The sequence below is a fragment of the Mytilus galloprovincialis genome, chromosome 1 (genome assembly GCF_965363235.1).
Source record: "Mytilus galloprovincialis chromosome 1, xbMytGall1.hap1.1, whole genome shotgun sequence".
NCBI lineage: Eukaryota > Metazoa > Mollusca > Bivalvia > Mytilida > Mytilidae > Mytilus > Mytilus galloprovincialis.
Window position 1 is genome coordinate 39801242 of NC_134838.1, and position 27712 is coordinate 39828953.

At 31.5% G+C, this 27712-nt stretch overlaps 2 protein-coding genes across 2 annotated transcripts in view; one reads left to right on the top strand and one right to left on the bottom strand.

Annotated features, from left to right (window-relative positions):
* Nucleotides 1-10065: 10065 nt before the first annotated feature.
* On the bottom strand, nt 10066-17610 carry LOC143074114 (uncharacterized). Its single transcript, XM_076249663.1, has 2 exons — nt 17513-17610; nt 10066-14356 (listed from the first exon to the last, which is right to left on the bottom strand). Exon 2 carries the CDS (start codon nt 14212-14214, stop codon nt 10381-10383), a length of 3834 nt encoding a protein of 1277 aa, XP_076105778.1. The 5' UTR covers nt 14215-14356; nt 17513-17610; the 3' UTR covers nt 10066-10380.
* Nucleotides 17611-17688: 78 nt separating this feature from the next.
* The window catches only part of LOC143074168 (Fanconi anemia group D2 protein-like), an 82952-nt gene continuing 72928 nt past the window's right edge, over nt 17689-27712 (top strand). Inside the window, exons 1-10 of the mRNA XM_076249720.1 lie at nt 17689-17779; nt 18198-18280; nt 20306-20428; nt 21312-21379; nt 22218-22270; nt 22651-22698; nt 23345-23405; nt 24629-24684; nt 25104-25191; nt 26644-26856. Coding sequence (XP_076105835.1) covers nt 18205-18280; nt 20306-20428; nt 21312-21379; nt 22218-22270; nt 22651-22698; nt 23345-23405; nt 24629-24684; nt 25104-25191; nt 26644-26856 — 786 coding nt within the window. The 5' untranslated portion in view covers nt 17689-17779; nt 18198-18204. The remainder of the gene's footprint in view (nt 17780-18197; nt 18281-20305; nt 20429-21311; nt 21380-22217; nt 22271-22650; nt 22699-23344; nt 23406-24628; nt 24685-25103; nt 25192-26643; nt 26857-27712) is intronic.

Sequence of the window (27712 nt, forward strand, 5' to 3'; positions counted from 1 at the left end):
GAACAATAAAACTTATCTGGTTTTTAGAAATTTATAATCAATATCTTTTACAACTAACATAAAAGAACACTTAGTAGTATTCCATTTTAACAAAACATGAATTCATAATATTATTTAGTCGTTTTGGCAAAAAATTTGATTTCTTAAACACATAACATAATCTAATAACAGATGCCATGTGATTTACATGTAGTAAATGATTTCCTTTCGACAATTCAACCGTTATATAACCCTAATTACATTACAGTTTTTGATCATTTTCCAAACCTTAAAGATTTGTAATTTTCTCGTTAATGATGGTATCTGATTAATATTTCTGCGGAAATGTGCATTTAGCATTGTACAGCAAAAAGTAGAAAAAAGACATATTTTTGACGAAAGGTGACAATTCACACATAAGTTCTTTAAAAAATTGATGCAGATTTTTTTTATCTCTTTTATGGATATTGGGCAGCAATGACATTAGGTTAGCTCACGTATATCCGTCAACAATTGCATTAATACATGCTCTCAATCATTTCTAAGTTTACAGTAATTTTGTTTAGCAATCACTCAATATGAATTTGATACAATCAATTCAACCCCACATATCATATATTGCACATTTTAATCTCTTACAAAGTAAAAGAAAGCAATATTCTGATAAATCCAATGCCAAAAAGGTTTTTTATTCACTATACATCAATGAATATATCTAATCTATTAAGAAGATTTGACTATTGTTGTTTGTTAATAAGCTTTTGCTCTGCTAGATAGGGATATAATTAACTAATTCACACTATCACAAAACTGACCATCTCCTATCTCTTTATGTGTCAATTGGGATTAGCTCACAAGGATTAAGACTTTATAGAAGTTCAATAGACTGGCATGTGATGAAACCCATGGTTCTAGGTTGGGATTTATTTGTAGTACATATTGTGTAAAAACTGGTTAAAAAGAACTGTGGTGTGTGTCATACCTGCCATCTTTTGAAAATCACCACAGGAGATTTAAAGCACACTTTTACCTAACAGATCTCTTACCAGTCATTAGGGTTTTAAATCTTAATACTGAATATTATTTAGAGTAAACATGTTCAAAAATGACATTTAACTCCTTTGATTGCATAGAGAATGTCTCCCATGTTAGATTTGCGGTTTCACACTCTATAACCAAAAAATGTTTCAACCAAATTTGCTTCCTTTCAAATACAAGTATATATCAGTGGTGGATCCAGCCATTTTTAAAAAGGGGGTTCCTGACTTAGGAGAAAGGGGGTTCCAACTATATGTCCCTATTCAAATGCATTGAACGTCAAAAAAAGGAGGGGGTTATAACCCTCAGAACCTTCCCACGGATCCGACATTACATATGAGATATCAACAGCAATTAATAAAAACATTTTGTAAAACCAAATGAATTTACAATATTTCTACATTTCTTGTTGTTCATTTAGGACTGACGTATTGTTTTAAATTCCAAATCACACATTAAATTTTTACCTTCTTGTCATAGCAATGGCGGATCGAAGGGGAGGGTTTCGGGGTTGGAACACACCCTTTTTTTGGGACGATGAATGCATTTGAATGGGGACATATGGTTGTACCCCCCTTTTTTTTTTATCTTGGGTTGGGAAACTCCCTTTTGAAAATGGCTAGATCTACCCCTGCATAGATATATTTAGTTAACTCTGCAATCAGTTTAATATTCCCCAATTAAGAGAAAGAGTTCATTACTTACAGAAATATAAGTAAATGTCAGTTCATCTTAAAGACTCTTTGTTTGAAACACATAAACTAGTAAATACCTAAATTCCTGACATAAGTATGTCCACAAAGCAAGATTCCTCTCATCACAGAACACCAGGTGTAAATGTGTGTAAAGCTTTTGATTTGACAAACTGGTAGAGTTATAGATAATTAACAAGAACTAAACAACATAAATGTTTAATATTATTAATTGAATAAGTCATTTTTCTACACTAAGGTGTCATAACTTCATATAAAAAATTTCTTCAAAGGCATGAAAACAATATAATATTTTGGGATTCATATTGTTTTTGGATACCATGTTATACAGTTTTTGTGGATAATTATATAGGTTAACCATAATATCAAATGTTCCACAAAGTGCTCTTTTTCTACTAAGGCAGAGTTCGGATAAACCACGAAATTCAATCTCCACGAAAATACAATTTTTCCTTTATTTGTGAAAATAAATATATCCATAGTTCCAGTCACTTTGTTAATAAGCAAAGATAAACACATGAGAAATGTTTAAAATTGCTTCTCAATTATTAATGACAATTTTGTATCATTATAATTTACATCTTATCAATATTTTGGCCTCAAATAATAGAAAGAAAAAAAACCCACTAAAACAAACAAATATAAAAAGCTTAGCCAAATACTGTTATACATACCTGCAACAGAAGATGATTAAGTTCCAGCTGACCAAGACAGATCTTTACACCTCTTGACCATTAAACCCCTATCTAATGTGTTATCCTTAATGTAAAAATTATCTGTTCATCAGAAACAAGCACTGTCATTCAAGTCAATTATTCTTATAAATCTTTCTAATTTATTGAGGATTTACAAAAATATTAAGATAAAATATTACAATTATTACTATAGAATTATCCATTCTTATCTAGATAGGTATAAAAATAAGAGTAAGATCTTTGAATAATTTATGAATAAAGATGCCGATTTTTATCAATAAATGTACAAATACAAGATATCGTAATGTTAACAGTAATTAGACAAATGTTTCTGTTTAGTTTGATTAGAATTATGATGATGTACTCATGCACTCTGTACAAAATATGAAAAATTGTTGTTAGATGTCTTCTGGATATAAATATTTGTATTGATGCAGTCGATAAAAATCGACCCACTGTTTCTGCCTTTAAAAATAAACTGACAAATAAAATTAAATGTCTCATTGTAAAAAAACTATGTTTTTTAAATGGTGGCATATTTCTCCTGCTTTGGGAGAAAACAGCTGAAAATCTTTATCACAGACTTAAGACATACATTTATGATATACATTCATAAATTAGTTTGGCGTTCATTTTCACTGGACTAGTATATATTTGTTTAGGGGCCAGCTGAAGGACGCCTCCGGGTGCGGAAATTTCTCGCTACATTGAAGACCTGTTGGTGACCCTCTGCTGTTGTTTTTTATTTGGTCGGGTTGTTGTCTCTTTGACACATTCCCCATTTCCATTCTCAATTTTATTCATGTTCAGATCAGGATTTCAGTGACTTAACACTTTCTTTAACTATAAAAGCCTTGCTCCAAGTTTTGATAATAAAAAGTTTCACCCTTAAAATGTTTTTTTTAAGAAGAAACAAGAGTGCACACACTGAAATGTCTCGCCTTCTTTACTAATCATTGATATTATGTTGATAGTCCTAAATATAAAGCTTTATTACGACTGTCACATAAACTTAACATTAACCAAGAAATCTAAACATTGATCAATGAACCATGAAAATGAGGTCAAGGTCAGATGAACCATATACCAGGCAGACATGTACAGCTAACAATGCTTCCATACAACAAATATAGCTGACCTATTGCTTATAGTTTAAGAAAATAGACCAAAACAAAAAACTTAACACTGAGCAATGAACCGTGAAAACCAGGTCAAGGTCAAATAAAACCTGTACGGCTGACATATAGATCATAAAATATTTCCATGCACCAAACATAGTTGACCTATGACATATAGTATTAGATAAAAAGACCAAAACTCAAAAACTTAACTTTGACCACTGACCATGAAAATGAGGTCAAGTTCAGATGACATCTGCCCGCTAGACATGTACACCTTACAATCATTCCATACAACAAATATAGTAAACCTATTGCATAAAGTATGAGAAAAACAGACCAAAACACAAAAACTTAACTATTAACCACTGAACCATGAAAATGAGGTCAAGGTCAGATGACAACTGCCAGTTGGATATGTACACCTTACAGTCCTTCCATACACCGAATATACTAGTCCTATTGCTTATAGTATCTGAGATATGGACTTGACCACCAAAACTTAACCTTCTCACTGATCAATGAAATGAGGTCGAGGTCAAGTGAAAACTGTCTGACGGGCATGAGGACCTTGCAAGGTATGCACATACTAAATATAGTTATCCTATTACTTATAGTAAGAGAGAATTTAACATTACAAAAAATCTGAACTTTTTTTTCAAGTGGTCACTGAACCATGAAAATGAGGTCAAGGACAATGGACATGTGACTGACGGAAACTTCGTAACATGAGGCAACTATATACAAAATATGAAGCATCCAGGTCTTCCACCTTCTAAAATATATAGCTTTTAAGAAGTGAGCTAACACCGCCGTAGCCACCGCCGCCGCCACTGCCAGATTACTATTCCTATGTCGAGCTTTCTGCAACAAAAGTTGCAGGCTCAACAAAAACCATTGAAAATTTTAAAATCAAACCAAGAACCTTTGAAAATTTAAATATTAAACCAAGAAAGCCTTGTAATTTTTAATTTTTAATTTATTTTATTATTTTCTATGGGACTCAGTCAGACTACGAAATCTTATCTATGCCAGTCTTTCACTTGAAATGTATCGCTTCTATAAAAAAAAAGTAATCTTTTAATCATAAATTCATTTCAGTTGCACTATTATTATATTTAAGACCCCTATGCATGGGAATGGAAGACTTCAAAAAATAAATTTCTCCTATATAAAGGAGACATTATTCCACTGAGAGCAAATTTATTCTTTTTCCGTCCATAAAACCATAGATGTAATAATGGGTATTACATCTATGATAAAACCAATTTCCCCAGCTCATATTTTTATAGGTTGATTGATTGCTAGTATTTAAAGCCACATTCTGCATTCTTTCCTTTTTTTTTTGCAGGCAGCTTTTATTTGTTGAGAAAACCAGCGAGAGTACACAGCAAGAACAGACGACCTTTAGCAGAAAAACTGGATAGACCCATGCACCTTGCCTGAGTCCTCAACTCATTGTTGAAAGCTAGTGATCACTGAACATGAACTACTTATACCACTTAACCCCTGTGTGACCAACATTATTAACTAACAACAAACATTGATCACTGGTTTAAATAAAAGATCTTTATCTTTTATCTTAAATTTCAGTTGAAGTAAATTTAGACACTTCCCAGCAATATCAAATTGTCTAATCCATTAATTTTCAAGTGACTTTAAACCATGCAGAATAATGTTGTTTATTTTTTTATCATATATAACTTACAATGTTAAAGAACATATTGAGGTGCTTGTCTTTTCTAAAAGAAACAACAGATTATAGTTCATGATAAAATGTGTTACTCGATCATAGTCAGAGGTGGATCAAAGGGGGAGGGCCCAGGCCCCTCCTTTTCTGGGAAAAAATTGTTTGATTATATAGGGAATCAATGAAGCACGTTTGGAGTTGGCCCCCTCTTAGGCAGTCAGTGGGCCCCACTTTTGAAAATTTCTGGATCTGTCACTGATAGTACCATGTCAATTCAAACCAATTGCCACTTTTTATAGAAAATAAATAATAAAATAGTTTTTTTTATCCACTTAATAAGTTCTTTTTTATTTAAACTTTACATTTTAATGTTTAGAAAATTTTATTTTTTATTTTTTATGACATTTTTTGAAAAAAAAACCCACTTTTTTTTCATGTAAAATTAACCAATTACTAATAAGCTCTTTTGGTATTAAAATATACTATATACTTACATTTGAAAGAAATTAATCTTCCTCAAACATTCATTCATTCCAAATTATCAATGTAGATTTGCACTGCAAGAGATTTGAATTAGCAGGTAATGATCATGCAATTATCTCCCTTTAGATATGATCAAGTAAGCAGACACGATTACCATGCTTCATTACAGCCATGATGGCTTCTACACCTGTGATATAACAATGGAATACAAACAATATATGCAAAATTGTGCAAAGGTTAAACCATTCAGTGAAGGTGTAAATGCTACATTCATAGTGAAACGCAATGAACTGGACTATTTCCAAAATATTAAATACTCATACTGAGAAAATATGAAACCATGTAATTCAAATTAGTGAAAGAACCTAAATCACTTTGTTTGATATTAAAAGAATTTTTATTAGTGCATAGCATCAGTTTTTTGTGCATCTAAATCTTTATGCACATTTTCCCCCTAGATTAATTTAAAGATCCTAACAATACTTGTTTGTATGGATTTACGGAATGTGATATTATATGCAGTAAAAACCAATAGGTGAGCCAATAGGACAGCAATTTTTATATAGATATGAATAGTTTTAAATTTACAGTAACTTGACTGCATTCATCTGGTGCTTTACTTTCATCACAGATTTAAAGATATATAAACCCATTTAAAATTGGGTTTACCCTTGTAGTTTGTTTTGCCCATACCAATTTAGGTTTGCTAGACACCCTGACGTTTTGTCTTTGTTCAGATATCCTTCCCATACTGCAAGTGATAGTGAGAATACAGAATATCTACAGAATGAACCTCATTACAATATATAAAGTCACCTCTTCTACATACATAATACACATAGTATGGTACAAGTGAAAACGTGTCTACTGTTGAAGACCATATATATACTGTAGATACAGAAATTCTTGCAATGTTTTTACAATTGCAAAACATGTGACAGAGTTATATTTGCAATAATTTAAACTCTCATTTTGATTTTTTTATCTGAATTAAACAGGATTTTTCTTAATATCGCAAAAAATAAAAATCTCATTTTAATCTAAAATGACAAAATTACAATAACTTCTCAATTTACAGTATTGACCTTTAGATGAGTTTTTGTTGTTTATGTTATTGGGTTGCTGTCTCATTGGTGTATATCCTATATCTCCTTATAAACATAAACATAAAACAAATATATGTTGATTATTTGTCCTTTAAGGAAATTCATACCAAAAGTTTAACCTGATATAACTGAACTGATATGTGAAACGAAACATAGATACAAGATAGTTTAAGGAAGTTTCCTGTTAATAGCATGTGCATGCAACTCAAACTGTCTGAAGTATGACCAAAATTAACTGATATTTGCACAAAGGATATCATAATCTTCATGGCAATGATATCTGCAAATACAAATTAAGCTAATCCATATGATTTTCTTGACCTTCAATATACAAATCTTATCATATTTGCAATACATTTTCTAAGGTATAGACAGTTATACATGTAGTATCATCTTGAATTTAATAGGTAATCATAAAATAGGTGAAATTCAGTTTTGTAACAAGAAAGAATGCTCAACTCACACTATCATTTTATATGTTCAGTGGACTGTGCAATTGGGGTCAAAACTCTAATTTGGCATTAGAATTAGAAATATCATATAGAACATGTGTCCATATACAATGTACTAAGTTTCAAGTTGATTGGACTTCAACTTTATCAAAAACTATATTGACCAAAAACTTTAACCTGCAGGGGGACAAACTGATCAACGGATGCACAAACCGAATAACATAATGCACCTAGGTTGGTCGAAACGAAAAAAAATAAATGAAATTGAATATGCAATACATATATGACAACAAAATTTGCAACACTTGACTATTCAGTAAGTGATTTCAACCTTGCTTAAAATATTCCACAAATTTTGAACAATCATATAGAAAATCATCAATGAACCCAACAAGGCACTGCAGAGTAGAGCATAATTAATATAAACAACAGTTTTCTATAAAACTATTTTGTTATAATGAACTTTAAAAATGACCAGGACCCTAAAATAGTAAGTACCTAAATGGCCATCAAAAATGAACTCAGATCTTTAACACAAAATACAGCAAAGTGGAGCATTCTTTTGCAATCAGTGTTTTCTATAAAACTATGATCTTATATTGTATTAAATTAATCAGTTTTAAATTTTAACTCTTTCACTGCTTATTCTTTCTTAATTAACAGAGCCTTTGTGAGGTTTCAAATTAGTCTGAATGTATGATCATCATTCATAACTAGTAAGGACCAAGCTTAACTTTTCTGTTTTTGCTCGACTTATTGGGGATAGTGTCATGTATATCTACCCTTATCTTTTAATATTTATAAAGAGGACCTTCCAGGGATGTCTGAGATGAGAAAAGTTAAAATACTGGAAAACAAAAAAGTAGCTGTAGGTCTCTGACAGATTCTATAAGTGTGCCCACTTTATAACTCATTGACTTGAAATATGAGATAATTATGTTCAGTATTGAGTTACACATGAGAAAAGTGTGTGAAGAATCATTTTCAGTTCATCAGACATAATGAAAACTTCAACATATCAACCGACAGGAACTCGTTACAACTGATCACTGTCAAGCTTCAACAAAAACAAAGTATTTTGTTCAGTTGTACCTGAGGAAAAGTGTGACAGAATATTTGTTAACAACTGTTATCCTAAAATGCTAGCAAGTTAAAGTTTTGGTTGGCTTGCTTGCTTTGTTTGTATTAAAGTTTGCTCAAGCATTGTAATTAAGATTGACATCTGCAAACAATATAAGTAGGTGGAGGGGCTCTTTATAGCTGACTATGCAGTATGGGCTTTGCTCAATGTTGAAGGCCGTATGGTGACCGACAGTTGTTAATTTCTGTGTCATTTTGGTCTTTTGTGGACAGATGTCTCATTGGCAATCATACCACATCTTCTTTTTTATATCAAATCTGTATATAGGTAAATTTGATAGTTTGATAATGTCCAATCAAATTAAAATATCATGTACATGTATCCAAATTTAACTCTGCCTTTTTATATCATTTTCAGATGTCAATCTCAATTATAATGTTGAGCAAACATTAAAAAAGCAAGCAAACCAGACCTTTAACTTGCTAGAAATAGGATAACAGCTGTAAATGAACAGAGGAACATACACACAAGATGAATGCAAAACAGTGTCCACTTCCACAGTGAAATTTAGAATTGTTCATATGTAATGAGTCTACAAAAGTTTATTGTTATCTCTATATTAATCAAAGGGGGGATAATTCATACTTTTCTTTCTTTATAATGTTCTTTCTTTTTTAAAATATCAAAACTTTGTTTTCATCCTATAAATGGTTTTTAATCTTTCGTTATACAAAACCAAATTACAAAACAAAACTTTTTAATAAAATAAACATTCTCAAAATCACAATTACCACATCAGCACCATTATATATACAAATCAACATATTGTAATCTCAAAACCTCAAAATAACAGTATAGTTTTATAAATATATTCTAAAAAAAAATACCAAATATTAATTATTAGCAAAGCCCCACTTTACAGATGATATCATATATGTACATTGAAATATAAATGATGACATATCAACAGCAAAATCATTGTTTACTGTGTACTTCTACCAAAATACAATAATTACACCTAAAATAAATATTTTTTGTACTTATTTTCTCAGGCAAGCTGTACATGTTGACAGAATTTTTTAAAAAGTACAAAAAACAATGTATTTCTTAGTTTTTCTGCTATTTGATGTAACTATCAACTTGCTTTTCTGATAATGGCTACTTTAACAAAAAAAAACTTGCTTCCTTTAAAATTCGAAACAAATGCTTGATAAAGTATTCAAAACCAACTAGACTTATCTCCCTTTCTATACTATTTTGAATTACTAACTAATCTTAATTATAAACAATTTATAACAGCATAATATTGAATATAAAAAATAAAATATTTCAAACTACACAAAAAAATATGCATAATACAGAATAATAATGTAAATTTACTAAATAATATGCCTTTTATTTACTAATTATCTAAATATTACACCAAAATAAATTGGAAAATAATAAGTTTTATAGGAGTTGAAAATAGAAAATGGAAAATAACGGATTTTAATTTATTCCTTTTATGCATCCTCACTGAAATAAACTGTTGAAAAACAGCGATATTTCAACAAGACTGTTTGTAATTCTTCAGATATGATCAATTTGGCAACAGATAATGTAAGTTATGCAAAACTTTCCAATTCCTTGACTGAGGATCAAGGGAAAAGATTAATTTGAAAATGAGACCTGGCTTTACAACTGCATACCAAATATCATTGACTTAATATCATTGACTTAATATCATATACAGACCTAATCACAGACACAATAAAGCTTTAACATTTAAATTATGCAAAATTTTCATAAAGAATAAATATTAAATGGGAGAACATAATCTCCATAGAAGTGATATGTCACTGAGGCTGAAGCATCATCATACATGTAGACAAAAATCAAACATGCTATCAGGCTGGCAAACCCAAAGGAAAAATTATCAATTCTAACAATATTTTAAAAAGTTTTTTTTTCATCTTCCAAACTTATAAAAAATACATGTATCTAACAATTAAGAATGTTCATCAGAATTTTAATAATCAGTTTTTATTATGCAGATTCACTGTTAAAATCTTTTAGTCCTGAACCGTCAAGACCAACTGTGCAGGAGTTGTTAGAAGCAGACTTGTGTAAACTAGTTTGTCCAAAACTTCTTTCAAATGCTTGTTTTAATTCAATTTCCATACTTTCCATCAAGCTCACAGCAGACAAATTCAAATTGCTTCCAAAAGTTTCAGAAGTGACAAAACTAATTCCGTCAACTGATGCAATGTCACCTGTTTGAGATCTTTTCATTGGGAAATCACATTTGATTGCCTCAATGTCCTTTACATTGAATTCCATTTCTATGATGAAAATAGAATTATTTTGAGATTTTTCATGGATTTCAACACAAGTGTTACTAAGATCAATGCTAGCATTTCCTTTTTCTTGAATGACAGCACCATGAACCAGATCTGGCAGATTGGTTGTTAATGATGACCTTGACCTTCCAAATCCATTAATAAAGCGTTTTTTGAATCTTGCATGTAAACTTGGTTTCTCCTTTTTCTTTTTTTCATGAAACTTAGGTGTTACCCATTCATGATTTTTGTCAATGTTATGATTCACATCTAATGCCGGTGATATGAATTCAAAGCTCTTTGTTTCATTTTGCTGATGAGTACAGCAACTACATCCAAAAGTTTCATAAGCTCTTTCAACAATATCATGCCAACTTGTTTTTTGGAAATTAACAGACTGTGTAGTTACATATACCATTAAAAAACACATACAAAATTCAACCAATCGTAAAAGAAACTGGTATGAAAAATAAGGCCATGGTTCGGGAGAATGATTATCAATCTGAATCTTATATACACCAAATATTCCATATATTTCCAGCAGAACACATACCAGTCCAAGAATTGCTGCTATCAGAGTAATTTTCACTGAGGTATTCAAATTATATTTAGTCTTTTTCCCTCTCTTTATTTTTCTAGAAGTATAGTCACTTGAAACAGATATAACATTTCTTCTTACAGCCGTCCTTCTAGTTTGATATGTAAATCTGTCTGTGTGTCCTCTGTGAATGGAAATTTTTGAACGACGTATTGCTGCTTTTCTCAACTTTGTGAATATGTATAAAAATCCAGCAAATAAAATTGTTCCCCATACAATATAGAAAAGCTGACATATTAACATTAATACCTGTGCTCTGGCAAATAACCCAACAATAATGTCAGTAACTATTGACAACCCAAAATGAAAAATAATTATCCCAATAAGAACTGTAAGTTTCTGTATTTTTGTTGAAAGCACCTGGACTTTGGTTGCCAGTAACAATGCATAAAACAAGATACTAAAAGCAGACGTCAAACATGGAAATGCTGTACTGTACAGGAAGTAATTAAGTATTATGGGAAATGTCTCATTTCTATTTTGTGCATCAATTAAAAGATATAATCCTCTCAAGATAGCTATGACGGCAATCAAAATATTTAACATCACAAAGTAATTCCGACTGAATAAATGTTGCATTGGTAGTAATCGAACAATATTAAATACATTGTAAGATCCAAGTAAAAGGAACATTATTCCAAACAAATAGACCAAAAAATCCCATCCCCATTTGTACTGTTTCATAGCAACATCCCAATCTGGAATAGGCTCAGCAAAGTGACCTTTAGGTTCAAATTCTGGTACTGATTCATCATCAAAAGGGGATTCTGGTACTGATTCATCATCAAAAGGGGATTCTGGTACTGATTCACCATCAAGAGGGGATTCTGGTACTGATTCACCTTCATGAAATGATTCTAGTATATATTCAACTTCAAGAGTAGATTCTGGTACTGATTCCCCTTTAGAAATGGATTTGGATACTAATTCCCTTTCAAGAGTAGGTTCAGGTGATGATTCACCTACTGGAATGGATTCTGGTATTGATTCACCTTCAGGAATGGATTCTGGTATTGATTCACCTTCAGGAATAGATTCTGGTGATGATTCACCTACTGGAAAGAATTCTGGTACTGTTTCACCGTCAATAGTGGATACTGGTATTGGTTCACCTTCAGGAATGGATTCTGGTATTGGTTCACCTTCAGGAATGGATTTTGGTATTGGTTCACCTTCAGGAATGGATTCTGGTGATGATTTACCTACTGGAATGGATCCTGGTATTGGTTCACCTCCAGGAATGGATTCTGATACTGATTCACCTTCAGGAATGGATTCTGGTACTGTTTCACCTTCAAGAGTACATTCATGTGATGATTCACCTACTGGAATTGATTCTGTTACTGTTTCACCGTCAATAGTGGATTTTGGTTGTGGTACACCTCCAGGAATGGATTCTGATATTGATTGTCCTGCAAGAGTGGATTCTGGTATTGATTCACCTTCAGGAATGGATTCTGGTGATGATTCACCTACTGGAATGAATTCTGGTACTGTTTCACCATCAATAGTGGATTTTGGTTGTGGTTCACCTCCAGGAATGGATTCTGATATTGATTTTCCTGCAAGAGTGGATTCTGGTATTGATTCACCTTCAGGAATGGATTCGGGTATTGATTCACCTTTAGGAATGGATTCTGGTGATGATTCACCTACTGGAATGGATTCTGTTACTGTTTCATCGTCAATTGTGGAGTTTGGTATTGGTTCATCTACTAGAATGGATTCTGGTACTGATTCACCTCTAAAAGAATATTCTAGTATTGGTTCACCTTCAAGAATGCACTCTGGTATTGGTTCACCTTTAATAGTAGATTTTGGTATTGGTTCACCTTCAATAGTGAATTTTGGTATTGGTTCACCTTCAATAGCAGATTCTGGTATTGGTTCACCTTTAATAGCAGATTCTGGTATTGGTTCACCTTCAGGAATGGACTCGGGTATTGGTTCACCTTCAGGAATGGACTCGGGTATTGGTTCACCTTTAATAGCAGATTCTGGTATCGGTTTACCTTCAATAGTGGATTCTGGTATTGGTTCACCTTCAGGAATGGACTCGGGTATTGGTTCACCTTTAATAATAGATTTTGATATTGGTTCACCTTTAATAGTAGATTTTGGTATTGGTTCACCTTCAATAGTGGATTCTGGAATTGGTTGACCTTCAATAGCAGATTCTGGTCTTGGTTGACCTTCAGGAATGACCTTTGGTATTGGTTCACCTTTACTAGTAGATTCTGGTATTGGTTCACCTTCAATAGTGGATTCTGGTACTGTTTCACCTTCAATAGCAGATTCTAGTATTGGTTCACCATCAGGAATGGACTCTGGTATTGGTTCACGTTCAAAAACGGACTCTGGTATTGGTTCACCTTCAGAAATGGACTTTGGTATTGGTATACCTTCAGGAATGGACTCTGGTATTGGTTCACCTTCAGGAATGGATTCTGGTCCTGATTTACCTGCAACAGTGGACTCTGGTATTGGTTCACCTTCAGGAATGGACTCAGGTCCTGATTTACCTGCAATAGTGGACTCTTGTATTGGTTCACCTTTAGGAGTGGATTCTGGTTCTGATTCACCATCAGGAATGGATTCTGATTCTATTTCATCTTCAAGAGTGGAATCAGGTACTGATTCACCATAAGGAATGGATTTAAGTATGGATTCAACTTCAACAGTAGATTCTTGTACAGATTCACCTTCAGGAGTGGATTCTGGTATGGATGCAGCTGTTGATGAAATAACTTTTGAATCTTGTTCTATCTCATGTTCAGACCTTCTACCAGTTCCTAAAGTGTCTAGTTCTGATATATTGACTGCTGCTCTAATAGACCGTGTAAAAATAACATTTTTCCCTGAGTAGTGATAAGAATATACATTCTGTCCTGGTCCACTACATAAAGACAGGAGAGTAAGTCCAAAAAGTTTTACATACCACATTGTTAAGCATTTCTATGCCACTCTGACACTGACTAAAACCAATTCTGTACTTCAATTCTCTGTCCATGAATTTAGTCCTTTCTCAGACATAACAGTAACATCAATGTACATTATCAACAGTAGGTCTGCTTCTGTTTTTTATCTGAAAGTATTTAAAAAATTAAATTAAATTTCTTCTGAACATACATGTATATGTAAACATTTTTCTAGATTCAGGGATGATTCCACTATATAGTTTAGGTCCGCTTGGCGGCCCTGAAATCGGCTAGCGGCCCCAAAAAAATATTTGTGAATATAAATTTACAATTTATGAAAATAAAATAAAAATCGGTATTTCCGAAAAAGTTTAGGACTTTGTCTCACATGTCTCACTGAACACGACAATGGACCAGTTCAATTTTAAATCCATTTTAATCAAAGTAAACTTATAAAGATGACCTGTTGAAAAAATACCAAATGGATGATTTTTTCATTGGTTTATATATAGCAAGCCATTTTGCTATTTCATTTAATTTCAAGATATCTTGTATAGTTTATAAGATATTATATGAAATATCTTACAGATTAAATAAGATATATTATAAAGTTTATGAAATTTGAAATTTTTAAAATAATTTCATAAAATATAAGAGATATAACTTATAGTTGATATAACATATCTTATAGATTATATAAGATATCTTATAAACTATATGAGATATCTTATTAACTATATAAGATATTTTATAAACTATATGTATTGTTTTTAAGATATACAGTGTATCTTATATGAAAGATATCTTATTAACCATATAAGATATTTTATAAACTATATACATATGTAAATGAAACTATAGAAGATATCTCATATACTTTCAGAGATCTCTAATAAACTTATGAGATATTTTATATAATATATAAGATATCTCATATAATATATATAAGACATCTTATGTAAATGAAACTATAGAAGATATCTTATATATTAAATGGGATATCTTATATATTACATGAGATATCTTGACATTTGATTAAATAGTAAGACAGCTTGCCATAGATTTATGTTAGCTGGTATATTATGTTTATGTATATGTAATATGCTTAGGTTACTTCGAAGTAAGGCGTTGAAGAAAATAAAAATATAATAGCCTTTCAAGACGTAATAATCATTTGGACTAGTGCATCATGTGCAGTGATATTCATGTAATACCACTTCCCTGGTCCCAATCCAATAACTTTCAAGTAATCTGGTGATCATATCTATGAGGTCAGAATCATATATATCATAATCAGTAGCCCATCCAGTATTATTCAAAATGTTACAACTTCTTAAATCAGTGTAGTCTAAGAGGTTAAACTTAATATACATTTTCCGTTTTTACAAGAAAATGATATGATTTCGTCTTAGATTTTATGCATAAAAGATTCCCAATTGGGATTAAAATTCCCAATTTGATGTTCAAGGGACCCATTTGAAAACACCTGGAATCATCCCTGAGATTAAAAACTAGACGCTCTCAAGAGCCTGTGTCACTCACCTGTATAAACTGTAGTTTTGGAAATCATGTATGATAGTAAGGTTTAAATCATAATAAATAGTATTGAATACCCCAATAATGACGCCAAATTTGGTTTAATTTGGCCCAGTTGTTAAATTAAAAGCAGGTCATCCCACTAGAAACTAGACATACAATAGCTACTGTAGAACCCTTATCATTATCTAAACTAGTTTTCAAGATGTGATCATTTGAATTTTGTTTTTTTTACAATTTTCCCTTAAGATTTCTAAAGTAAACCCCTATGTTCTTTTTTTAGCAATGGCAGCCATGTGGACAGGGTCATCAGACATATTTTTTAAATTAAGATACCCTATTGAAAATTGTGGCTAAGTTTAATTCTATTTGACTCTTAAAATTACCAATTCAGGAGCAACAATTCAACAACAGGCTGTCTGATTCGAGTAAAAATCTCAGGGCATATAGTTCTTAACCTAAAACTATATGGTCAGGTAAACAATCCTTACAATCAATCATTACATACCGGATACACCAAATATACTAGAAAATTTAACCTATTGATTGCAGCATCTGCAAACAGACCTTACAAAAAAAACCATGAAAATGTGGTCAAAGTCAAATGAAATTTACACTTTGTAATTATTCCATGCACCCCAAATAGTTAATTTATTGCTAATAGTATCTTAGATTCTGAGAAACATACTTAACCATCCAACAACTGATGGATGGATGGATGCTCTCACCCCATATGGAATTTACTGACCCCATGTATACCGTATTAGGTCACTAGCACACTATGTAACTAATAATATTAAATAATATTAAATATAACTGGAAAGAAGAAGAATTAATACCATTATGATACAATTAAGTCATTTATTTTTTATACATTTTGGACTTTCTTAACCATGTTAACTCTCAACTTAAACTAAAGAATTTTTTTAACTCTCTACCCGACTTCTCAACTTTTAAATTCTAGGCTCTAGCTATATTCATAACTGCATGGACTCAATCTTGAAATTTAATTTGTAATTCCACTTTTTCAACTGGCAACTCAACATTTGTACCAATAACTGGATAACTCGATCATCAATTGTAACTGGCAACACAACTTGTGTTTAAACTGGAAATATGACTTTCTTAACTGATCTTACATTGTAACTCACAACTAAAGCATGACAGGAGCAAGTTCCCTCTTAGACTTATATAGGCAGTCAATGAGCCCCCTTATGAGGGTACTAATGCCCTTTACGTCAGGTGTCAAACAGTCTCTTTTGGGGTACCGTTTGCATTAATTGGATAAAATTTTACCGTGATTCGTCAAAATATCCTTATCATAATTCGTCAGAGGTCTCAAATAATTATCGTAAATATCATAACCATCCTTTTTGTAAAAAAATTAAAGTGATTTGTCAAAATCAGTCGATGCTTTTATCGTCTAAAAGAAAGTGTACATTTTATCATCAAACACCAAAAATTATCGTTAACGTCATTTAGTAAGTATTTACTGTTATTCGTCATGAAGGTACCCCCATAATCCCATTACGACCCTCCCATATGAACATTTCTGAAATCTGGATCAGCCACAGGTTCCAGTGTGTATCTCAGCCATAGTGTCATTAATACTGTCTCAAGTTTTTGGTGTTGCATTTCAGTTTTATTTTTGTTTTCTTTCCTGAACATGTACAAAATATTTGTAACTGAACTTTAGTCGGAAATAAATACTAATCCATTCCGTTTTGATTTGTGACTTCTTTTTCCCGCAAAGTTTGAGTTTATGAAATTTTAGTAAGTAAACTTACACTCTTAATTGTCCATAAGGGCTTTATTTCTATGTGTTTGAATGTTGTTACAATGTAAAATTTGTAGATAATGTGTTTATAATCGAGTAACCAAGCTTCAAGCTTTTCATTCGTTTTCTGTGGTGTTTTCAAAAAGTACGATAAACCGGAAATGACATTTGGCGGGAAATGTAAAAAAGGAAAACAAGGAAATTTACAAAGTATCTTCGAAGATATCATCTCATTGTTTTCACATTATATTATTATATTGCTGTTCTCAGCGGCGAGGTTATTTGTTAAGATTCTTTAGATTTATACATTCTGATGTTGAGAAAGACCCTGAGGCAATACATTGCATTGGACCAAAACATTGAACATACAAAGCCCCCCCTTTTTTTTTGTGTTTTGATGTATGCGTTCCAGGGGCGAATCCAGCCGTTTTTAAAGGGGGATCCCAACTAAAGATAAAAGGGGTGTTTAACTATATGTCCACATTCAAATGAATTGATTGAGAAAAAGGGAGGGTAATTACGAGGAATATATATAGGGATAGATCTTGCCATGGATAGAAAACAAGTGCCTGTGGTAAATAATTGTGTACATTTTTGTTAAATTTTATTGTGTTTATGTACTCTAGTTGCAAAGTTAGAAATGGATGCCTAATGCTTTGTTTGTTTGTTAATTATAATAAAGAAATCCATTTCAGATTCAGCATGGTGGCAGAAAGAAATTCTGTTTTTTCTAAGAAAAGGAAGACTAGTGGAGAACATGGGGATGAAAAGATTAAAGGTATTACATGTACAGACATAGTTTCTTCATCTTGTTCCAATTAAGGACTGGATTACAAAATGAATTTAATTGGTTCCGACTGAAAACTTAACGCAGTGTCAGGCAACACAGAAAGTTCTCTCTTGGCTATTTACATTTGAAATGTTCGCAATATGATACAATTAATATCATGTACAACTGGAATTGTCTACTTCCTTTCAGAGCATGCCTATAGCATGTTAAGGGCAGCTATGAATCCCTCAACTGTGTTGGCTGATGTTGGTAGGTTGTTCCAATCCCTGATGGTCCTTGGGAAGAAAAATTTGTTAGTTTCTGTTCTTCTAGGCTTTCCCATTTAAGATTTTTGACCATATTTGTGTGGAGTCATTTATTTTCTTGTACCAATATACTTGATAAATGAGATCCTACATATTTGTGGATATTTAATTTCGTGGTTTTGCTGAAGTCTGCAATCAAGCATATAGAAAATTTGTTATTCGTTGAACATTTAATTTCTCATTGGATCATTTCTCAAATCACTGAATAAAATTGATTTCACCTGGGTTAAATTTCAATTTGATATCCAGATATGCATGTAATTCAATTGTTAATGAACCTAAATGTGGATTCATTCATTTGTCATTGTTGTGCTTTATACAAATAATGCTACAAAAAATTTGATTGTGAGTTTTTAGTTTTGGTGATACATCCTGTAGTAATTTTCAAACAACAAAAAATATCGCAAAAATTTCTGAATTTACACTTATATTTGATATAGATAAAAAAAAATATCTATGTCGTTAAGTACAATGTGCAATATTTATGTTTTGTCTTGTGAAATAGTTCAAAGGGTTTTAGTTTAATATGTAAAATGAAGGATTCATTTTACATTATAGAAATATGTGGTACATGTTTGCATGCCAATGAGACAACTATCAATTATACACCAGGTGATGTAGATGAAAGATATCATACATTTATAGTATAACTAATCGCCGTATTTGAATATCAAAAATAAGACAACGCGTGACCGAACGACGCATGGATTAAACGAGTGCGCAGCACGAGTTTAATCCATAGCGGCGTTCGGTCACAAGTTGTCTTATTTTTGATATTCAAATACGGCGATTAGTTATTCTTTTTATTACATTGGCAAATGGCTTTTTTTTTATGAAATTCATGTAGAAAATGTAAGGAACTATATCTTTTTCCTACGCATTGACAATTTGTTTTGATCCGACGTTATCGACGTCTTGACAACGCCTATTGTTGTATGACGTCAGAGAGTGAAATAACCACGGTTATTTCACATGTGAAATTATCAGTTTTTATCTAACTGGGAAATCAATGTAATTCATTGCAACCAATGTAATAATGTAGGTTATATTATGGCCTTAATTCAACAATGAGCAAAACCATAATCATATAGTACATTTGTTGGCTATAAAAGGTGCCAACAATTCAAACGAAAAAAACTCCTGATTTATGTAAAAATCAGTAAAAGAAAAACAAATATGGAAGACTGTGATCACTGAAAACCCCCGAATTACAGGATTCTGACTTGATTCTCTTCATGGAATATTGTTAAAATTTTAGGGAGCTGAACAATTTGTTCATCTCTCTCTCTCTGGTCATTTACTACAATATTTTAGTTATGACATGTTTAGAATTAACAAGTTTGTATGCCCTCGTCGCAGCAGTGAAACTTGTACACAATGCTTATTTAGTTTTATCATGTTAAACAATTAAACTGTCAATTAATGCTTATTACCACAAAATACAGATACAGTAAAGTCAGTTTGAATTTAGGTTGCGTCACTTTTATCATTCTTTCATTATGTCTGTTTATAATGTTATATAAGAGCATTCTTGTGCATCATCTGTATTCCATGGACACACTCTCTATATATTGAGTTTTAACATGTTAAGAAGAAACAAATGTATATGAATCATACTGACAATTCTGCACAACTGTAGTCTGTTTATAACATCTACATGATCTGTATACATTTTATATTTGAATGACATTTTATGTTGAATTTCTAGGTGGCCAAAAGAAAAGAAAAGGCAGTGAGGATGAAGATATATATCAAAACAATTCTACATTTTGTGAATTAGTGAACAAAGCAGGACTGACATTAATGAAGGGAAATAAACCTAATTCACTGGGTAACTATATTTAAAAAAATGTATTGGAAGGTTAAAGAAATGTTTATAATCAAGAAATTATATCTCAGCAAAGTACACTTTCATTAATAGTCCAGTTAGATTATCACATCTCTATACATGTTTTCCAAATGACAAATAAAAAAACCTTTAAAAACCATGTGTGTACTTCTGTTTGTCATATTCCAATGTTGATATTCAAAAAAGATACTGATCCCATTTCTTGTACATTTAAACAACCTCACTATTTGTAAACCAACTTTGAAATTCAAGAAAATGTTTGTAAACATATACTCTCAAAAAGTTTGTCTTGTATTTAAGAAATAATTAAAGGCATTACACTGAGGAAATTGGTCTTTTATTTATGTTTAGGGGTCAGCTGAAGCACGCCTCAGGGTGCAGGATTTTCTCGCTGAATTGAAAACCCTTTGATGGCCTTCAGCTGTTTTCTGCTCTTTGGTCGGGTTGTTGTCTCTTTGACACATTCCCCATTTCCATTCTCAATTTTATAAGATTATCTATGAATATAGGATTTTTTAACTGGTCTAATTTAATAAAGAAATCCATACTGATTCTTATGGTTCTTATGAAGCTTAAACCTTCAAATTTTCTTATGAACAATATAATGTAAATTTCAAGTTACCACAACAGTTTCACCTGACAAAAGTTTTAAACAATAAGTGAATTTGCTATTCATTGTATTTCTGGATACAATGGTTGTTTTTACTGTTTATCTTATGACTGAAAAAAATATATCTTTGAAACTGTTTTACCAATGTAATCATACATAAAAATTAGAAAATTTAACTGACATGATATATCATCATGATCATTAGTATCTAGCTGATCATTTTAGAAATAGGATAATTTTTTATGATTTATTTAGGCTTTGACCAAGCAGTATTTCAGAGAAATCTCCAAGTTTCATTAAAAAGACATGAAAGTTATCCAGAGGTAAACTTGTTGACAGTTAACGTTTGATTTAGGAAGATATTTATATTACCTGCTTTATGTGCAAAGGACATTTTTCTTATTAAATATTTGCACCATATATTTCTTAATTATCTGATTATTATTAATTTTGAGAATTTTTAAGTAATTTTGATATGTTTGCAGTAGGTAAATTATTATTCATGTTGACTAATTCCAATAAAAATAGGGAAAATTATTTATTACAAATGAAAGAAAATAAAAAAAGAATACTTTGAAATGCAATTTCACGAGCAAATTGCATTACATACAAATCATGTAAAAATTAAAAAGAACAGTGTAAAAAGAGAGGCAAAAGATACCAAAGTAATATTCTAATTCATAAGTAGAAAATAACGCCATGACAAAAAAAGAAAAAGGACAAAAAGACAAACAACAGTACACAAAGCATAACATGAAAAAACTGAGCAACACGAACCCTATCAAAAGTCGTGGGTGATCTCAGGTGCTCTGGAAGGGTAAGCAGATGTGGCACCTGTCTTGTTGCTCATGTATGAACAAATCCTTTGAAAACTCCACTTACAGTTGGTCATATTCAAGGAAAAGAGGTTGTAACCTGACTTGAGATGATTATGTGTTTGATGATAATAACAAAAATACAAATTAACTTTAGGTGATTCCAGTACAAATTTTAAGCAAAGATGCTATTTTAGAAAAAAGTAACAAAATAAAGGTAACAAAATAAAGGAAACACATTCTAACATCACATTTTCCTTCTTTAAGTCAAAATTAAATTGAATATAAATACAATTATATATATATATGTCATGTATATGTGCTGTTAAAATTTCTATCATTTAAGGTTTTAGATGAATTTGTGGAAGGATTCCAAGAATATATTGAGGACCAAAAGAGGTACTTGACAACCTTAACAGCCTTTAAGTCATAACACTTTCAAGTCAGTTTTTTGTACTCATACTCCAAAATCATCCAATCAAAATGCTGGATTTCATGTTCCGAACATGATTTTTGTGCCCTGAGCACTGAGCAAAGTTTTAAGACTTCAACACATGTAATGAATACCATTTATATCTAGTTTTAGTAGTACAATTAAAGATAGCTTAAATTCATCTAAGATAAGCAATGTTTGATATTTTCACATGAAACCTATTTCTATTATATTTAATAAATATTTTATTTGTTTAAATTTCAGTTATAAAAAAATGATTTTTTTAGTGAAAAACTGGAGACATTGTTAATCTTGTTGTCTTGATGATACTGATATTTATTTTCAGATTACACAACAGCCTGGTTCCTACATTTACAGCATCAGAATGTGACAGGTAAATCTTAACTTACATGGATAATATCTCAACTTAGATAACTCCTCAGGCCATTCTTAAGTCACAATTGACTTGCTTCAAATAATTCAGCAGTGTATTTGTTGAATGATATTTCATATTTATTGCATGGCATAATGTATGTGAAATAAAGAATTATGGAATTTTAAAAAAGAAGATATTCATAAATCAAAATTTCAATTTGCTTATTAAATGAAAAAGGAATCCAATTTTTGAGATGTTGTTTATAATTTAAAAAAAAACTATGGTGACTTTATAAATAAACTTATATGAACTTGGGTTATAAAAAACATGTATTCCAATATGAAGCATATGCATATTGGTAATTGTTTCATGCTAGCGCTACTGTCTTTAAAAGGTTTAATACTACTTTAGAATCACTTGGACATACCAACAAATTTCAGTTGATTGTTTGTTAACACAATTTTCTGAACTAGAAATGGCATGCACATAAATTGTCATGAAAATGCCACACTTATATTCTCTCTTATATGGATTGTGCTAGAAAATCAGGAAAAAATAGCTGCAAAGTCTGCTAGTTGGGGCTGAAATGTATCTGTGAAAAGTAGGTTGGTTCACATAATTTCATAAAAAATAATCATTGTTAGTTTTTCTTTTGTATTTCTAGTGCAAGAAGTGTTCATCAAGACTGTTTAGTCAGATTGCTTCTTGGAGTTGATTTAATACAGGTAAATTTATTTAAATGGTTTGTAGATGTCAAGCAAGTTGATTATTAAGATTAAACAGAATAAAAACAAGATACATGTTGAATATACAGAAAACAATTTAAATGATGTCTATTGAAAAAAAAGTTTAAGAAAACATCCATAGGATTTCTTTAAAAGAATTTAACGTGTGTTAAAAGAAAACAAACTTGTTATTCTGATGCTAAATAGCCATGTTTGAGCAGCACAAATATACAGCTTGTACTGTTAATAGTATTTTTATGCCCCACCTACGATAGTAGAGGGGCATTATGTTTTCTGGTCTGTGCCTCCGTTCGTTCATCCCATTTCAGGTTAAAGTTTTTGGTCAAGGTAGTTTTTGATGAAGTTGAAGCCCAATCAACTTGAAACTTATTACACATGTTCCCCATGATATGATCTTTCTAATTTTAATTCCAAATTATAGTTTTGACCTTAATTTCATGGTCCACTGAACATAGAAAATGATAGTGCGAAGTTCAGGTTAAAGGTTTTGGTCAAGGTAGTTTTTGATGAAGTTAAAGTCACATCAACTTGAAACTTAGTACACATGTTCCCTATGATATGATCTTTCTAATTTTAATTCCACATTAAAGTTTTGACCCCAATTTCACAGTCCACTGAACATGGAAAATTATAGTGTGAGTGGGGCATCCGTGTACTATGGACACATTCTTGTTATATATGTTACATCTAGTTATTAGCTCAATTAGATACTCTGTAAATCATACATTATATTTTGGAATGGATTAATTTGAATTTATAGGATGAAATTAATTTTCAAGAGAAAAGCAAAACACTAATTTCTTAATATTGAGAGAAAAGCAAATAAATGCCATTATTCTTTGAAGGGAAATGACAAAACCACCAAAATAAAACATTGATGAAACAACATGTCATGTCCATAAAAAGTGAATCCAAAGTACACAATGTTTTACCTTTTAATATTAAAATGTTATAGCTTGATATTTGTTATCTTTTTGTGTTCCCTGCATCTGTAAATCGTACATTCTCTATATAAAGACAACCTTTTATCACCAGTTGCTCTCATGTGTCTGTTGAATTCTTCTTTGATAGAAACCACTAAAACTTGCTCCCACTCTTTTATAGGAAGAGAAATTAAACACCATTTGATTTATTTTTATTTTAGCTAAGATATTTACCTCTGTTTTTTTTTTTTACTTAAAACTATGTTATTCTATTTTCAGACCAAACTAATGCATTGCTTACTAGAAAAATTGGCAGAATTTACAGAAGATGACCAGTAAGTTAGACCAACTACCTGATGTTCAGTGGTTGTCGTTTGTTGATGCGTTTCTTGTTTCTTGGTTATTTTAATTGGACCATTGGCTTTCCTGTATGAAGGGTTGTACAATAGTCGTTTTTGGGGCTCTTTATTACTTGCTGTGGTGGTATGAGCCAAGACTCTATGTTGAAAAATGTACTTTGACCTACAATGGTTTACTTTTACAAATTATTGCTTCGATGGAGAGTTGTCTCATTGGCACTCCATACTACATCTCCTTATATCTATATAATAGAACTTTGACAATTATTGTGTGAATAAAATGTTAAAAGATGTTAAAACATAATTTAGAAAGCAGGTTTAAAAAATGTGCTCGCTACTAGAAAATTGTTTATCATTTAAAAGCAAATTGTATTTTTATTTAATTTGTTTTTCAGATCTATATTTGAACATGGTGAAAAAGTTAACATACCAAGATTATTGATGAGTCAATTTAGATGGCTAGACAGAATATTAGCAGGAAAGGTACAATATGCATTTGCTATCTCCACTTAGGAAACTTTAATGTTATAGATTTGTATTGAAAATATTTGAGTCATAAGAGTGCAATTCTACTTTTCTAAATGAAATGAACCTGTCTCTAACGGTCACTTTCTGACCTCTCCAAATGTTTTCTCTATATAATTTACGCTTCAAACCTAAATTTTTGGGGTCACCTAATTTGGGCATGACATCATCATTTCAACTTTTTATACCCCCGCTTTGAAAAAAGGGGGGTATACTGTTTTACCTCTGTCTGTCCTTCCGTCAGTCCGTCCGTTCCATGAATATTTTTCGTCGCATTTTTCTCAGGAACTACAATATAAGGATTTCTGAAATTTGGTTTCAGGGTTTAAATAAGTCTGCTACACGTGTGATGCCTTTTCAGATTCATCACTCAATAACTTCCTGTTTACCAAACACTAGTACTATTTTACACATGATAACCAAGTTGAAAATTTCCATCACAATTTTCTCAGGAACTACAATACAAGGATTTCTGAAATTTGGTTTCAGGATTTATACAAGTCAGCTATACCGTGTGATGTGTTTTCAGATTCATCACTCGATAACTTCCTGTTTACCGAACACTTGTATTATTTTACACATGATAACCAAGTTGAAAATTTCCGTCACATTTTTCTCAGGAACTACAATACAAGGATTTCTGAAATTTGGTTTCAGGATTTATACAAGTCAGCTATACCGTGTGATGCGTTTTCAGATTCATCACTCAACAACTTCCTGTTTACTGAACACTTGTACTATTTTACACATGATAACCAAGTTGAAAATTTCCATCACATTTTTCTCAGGAACTACAATACAAGGATTTCTGAAATTTTGTTTTAAGGTTTATATAAGTATGCTATACCGTGTGATGCGTTTTCAGATTCATCACTCAACAACTTCCTGTTTACCGAACACTAGTACTATTTTACACATGATAACCAAGTTGAAAATTTCCGTCACATTTTTCTCAGGAACTGCAATACAAGGATTTCTGAAATTTGGTTTCAGGATTTATACAAGTCAGCTATACCGTGTGATGCGTTTTCAGATTCATCACTCAACTACTTCCTGTTTACCGAACACTTGCATATTTTTACACTATTAAAATTATCAACTTGCGGCGGGGGTATCATCAGTGAGCAGTAGCTCACAGTTTCACTTGTTTGACACTATTTTAATGTTTTTAAATACCAATATATTCATAATGTTAAACAAATATGTTCAGTTGATGAAATCGAAATGAGAATAGGGACTTGTTTGGCTCTGAGATCAAGTAATATAAGGTAAATTAAAAAATTCCTCATGTTCCACTCCTTTCATCACTGACTTTAATATTTTCTACAAGTGTTACCATTTTTTCAGTGTGAGCCCTGTAAATTATACCTTTTTATCTATAGACATTTAGAATAATTAGTTATATTGCAGGAGATTACAGAGAAGATGGTAGAGATGATTGGAATCGTCACACTAGATGTACAAAGGGAGATAATTTCTTGTTTACCAGAGGTTGTAGAAGATTCAGAACACGGGGATGTAGCCACTGCACTAAGAGATTTACTCTCACATAACACACAGCTCACAGTTCCCATTCTAGATTCCTTGGCTAATCTGAACCTTACTTCAGAATTATTGGCTGAGGTAGAGATAATATTACTATTGAAGTTTTCTAAAATCAAAGAAAAAAGCACTCCTGGACAAATTGAGATGTGGAATGTACTTCAATGAGGCAGCAACCCATTGAACTCAATCCAAAAGAAATCCATAGGTCAACATATTGTCTCAACATTAGATGAGTGACTCAAATATGTCAGGATCTAAAATTGTTCAAATAAATGTTTGAGATATTTATATACATTTTTTATGGACTAATATAAAGATTAGAAGGATATAATTTTGAAAAAATGGCTATCAAGGGAGTATACATATTTATAATTTGACACTGTGTGTGTTATTAGTGCAAAAAAAGTTCTTGAGAAACTACTGACCAGTAATGTGAGCCGAGGACATACTGCATGTTAGATGTCAAATTCTGATCAGTTGAAGTGCCAAATAAAATTTCATGAAGGTGACATAATGATAATTCAGTTTAAAATGATTATTGCATAGAAAACATGAAAGAATGGTTAATGTTCATTTTTAAAATGCATGCCACACTTGTGGTTTTTTTTTTAAAACTTTTTGGTGGAAATACAGTTAACTCTCGTTGTCTCGAACTCGGTTGACTCGAAATTTCGGATGAGTCAAAGTTTTCACGTGGTCCCGAACTTTATTCCATACAAAAGTATGTAATTCGACTCCTGATGAGTCGAAATTGGATGAGTCGAAATTTCGGTTGAGTCGAACTAAATTTACGGTCCCAAGGTTAACAAAAGCATTCAAAATTCATTTTTTTATCTCGAACTAATACACATATGTCAAAACATGACCTCCGGGATTTAAATGGATTGAAGAGAGATAATCTGACAATACACGTGTAATTAAATTTCCGGTCACT

Excerpts from the sequence above, each read along its gene's own strand:
- LOC143074114 (XM_076249663.1), bottom strand. The coding sequence starts at position 14,214 with ATGTGGTATGTAAAACTTTTTGGACTTACTCTCCTGTCTTTATGTAGT.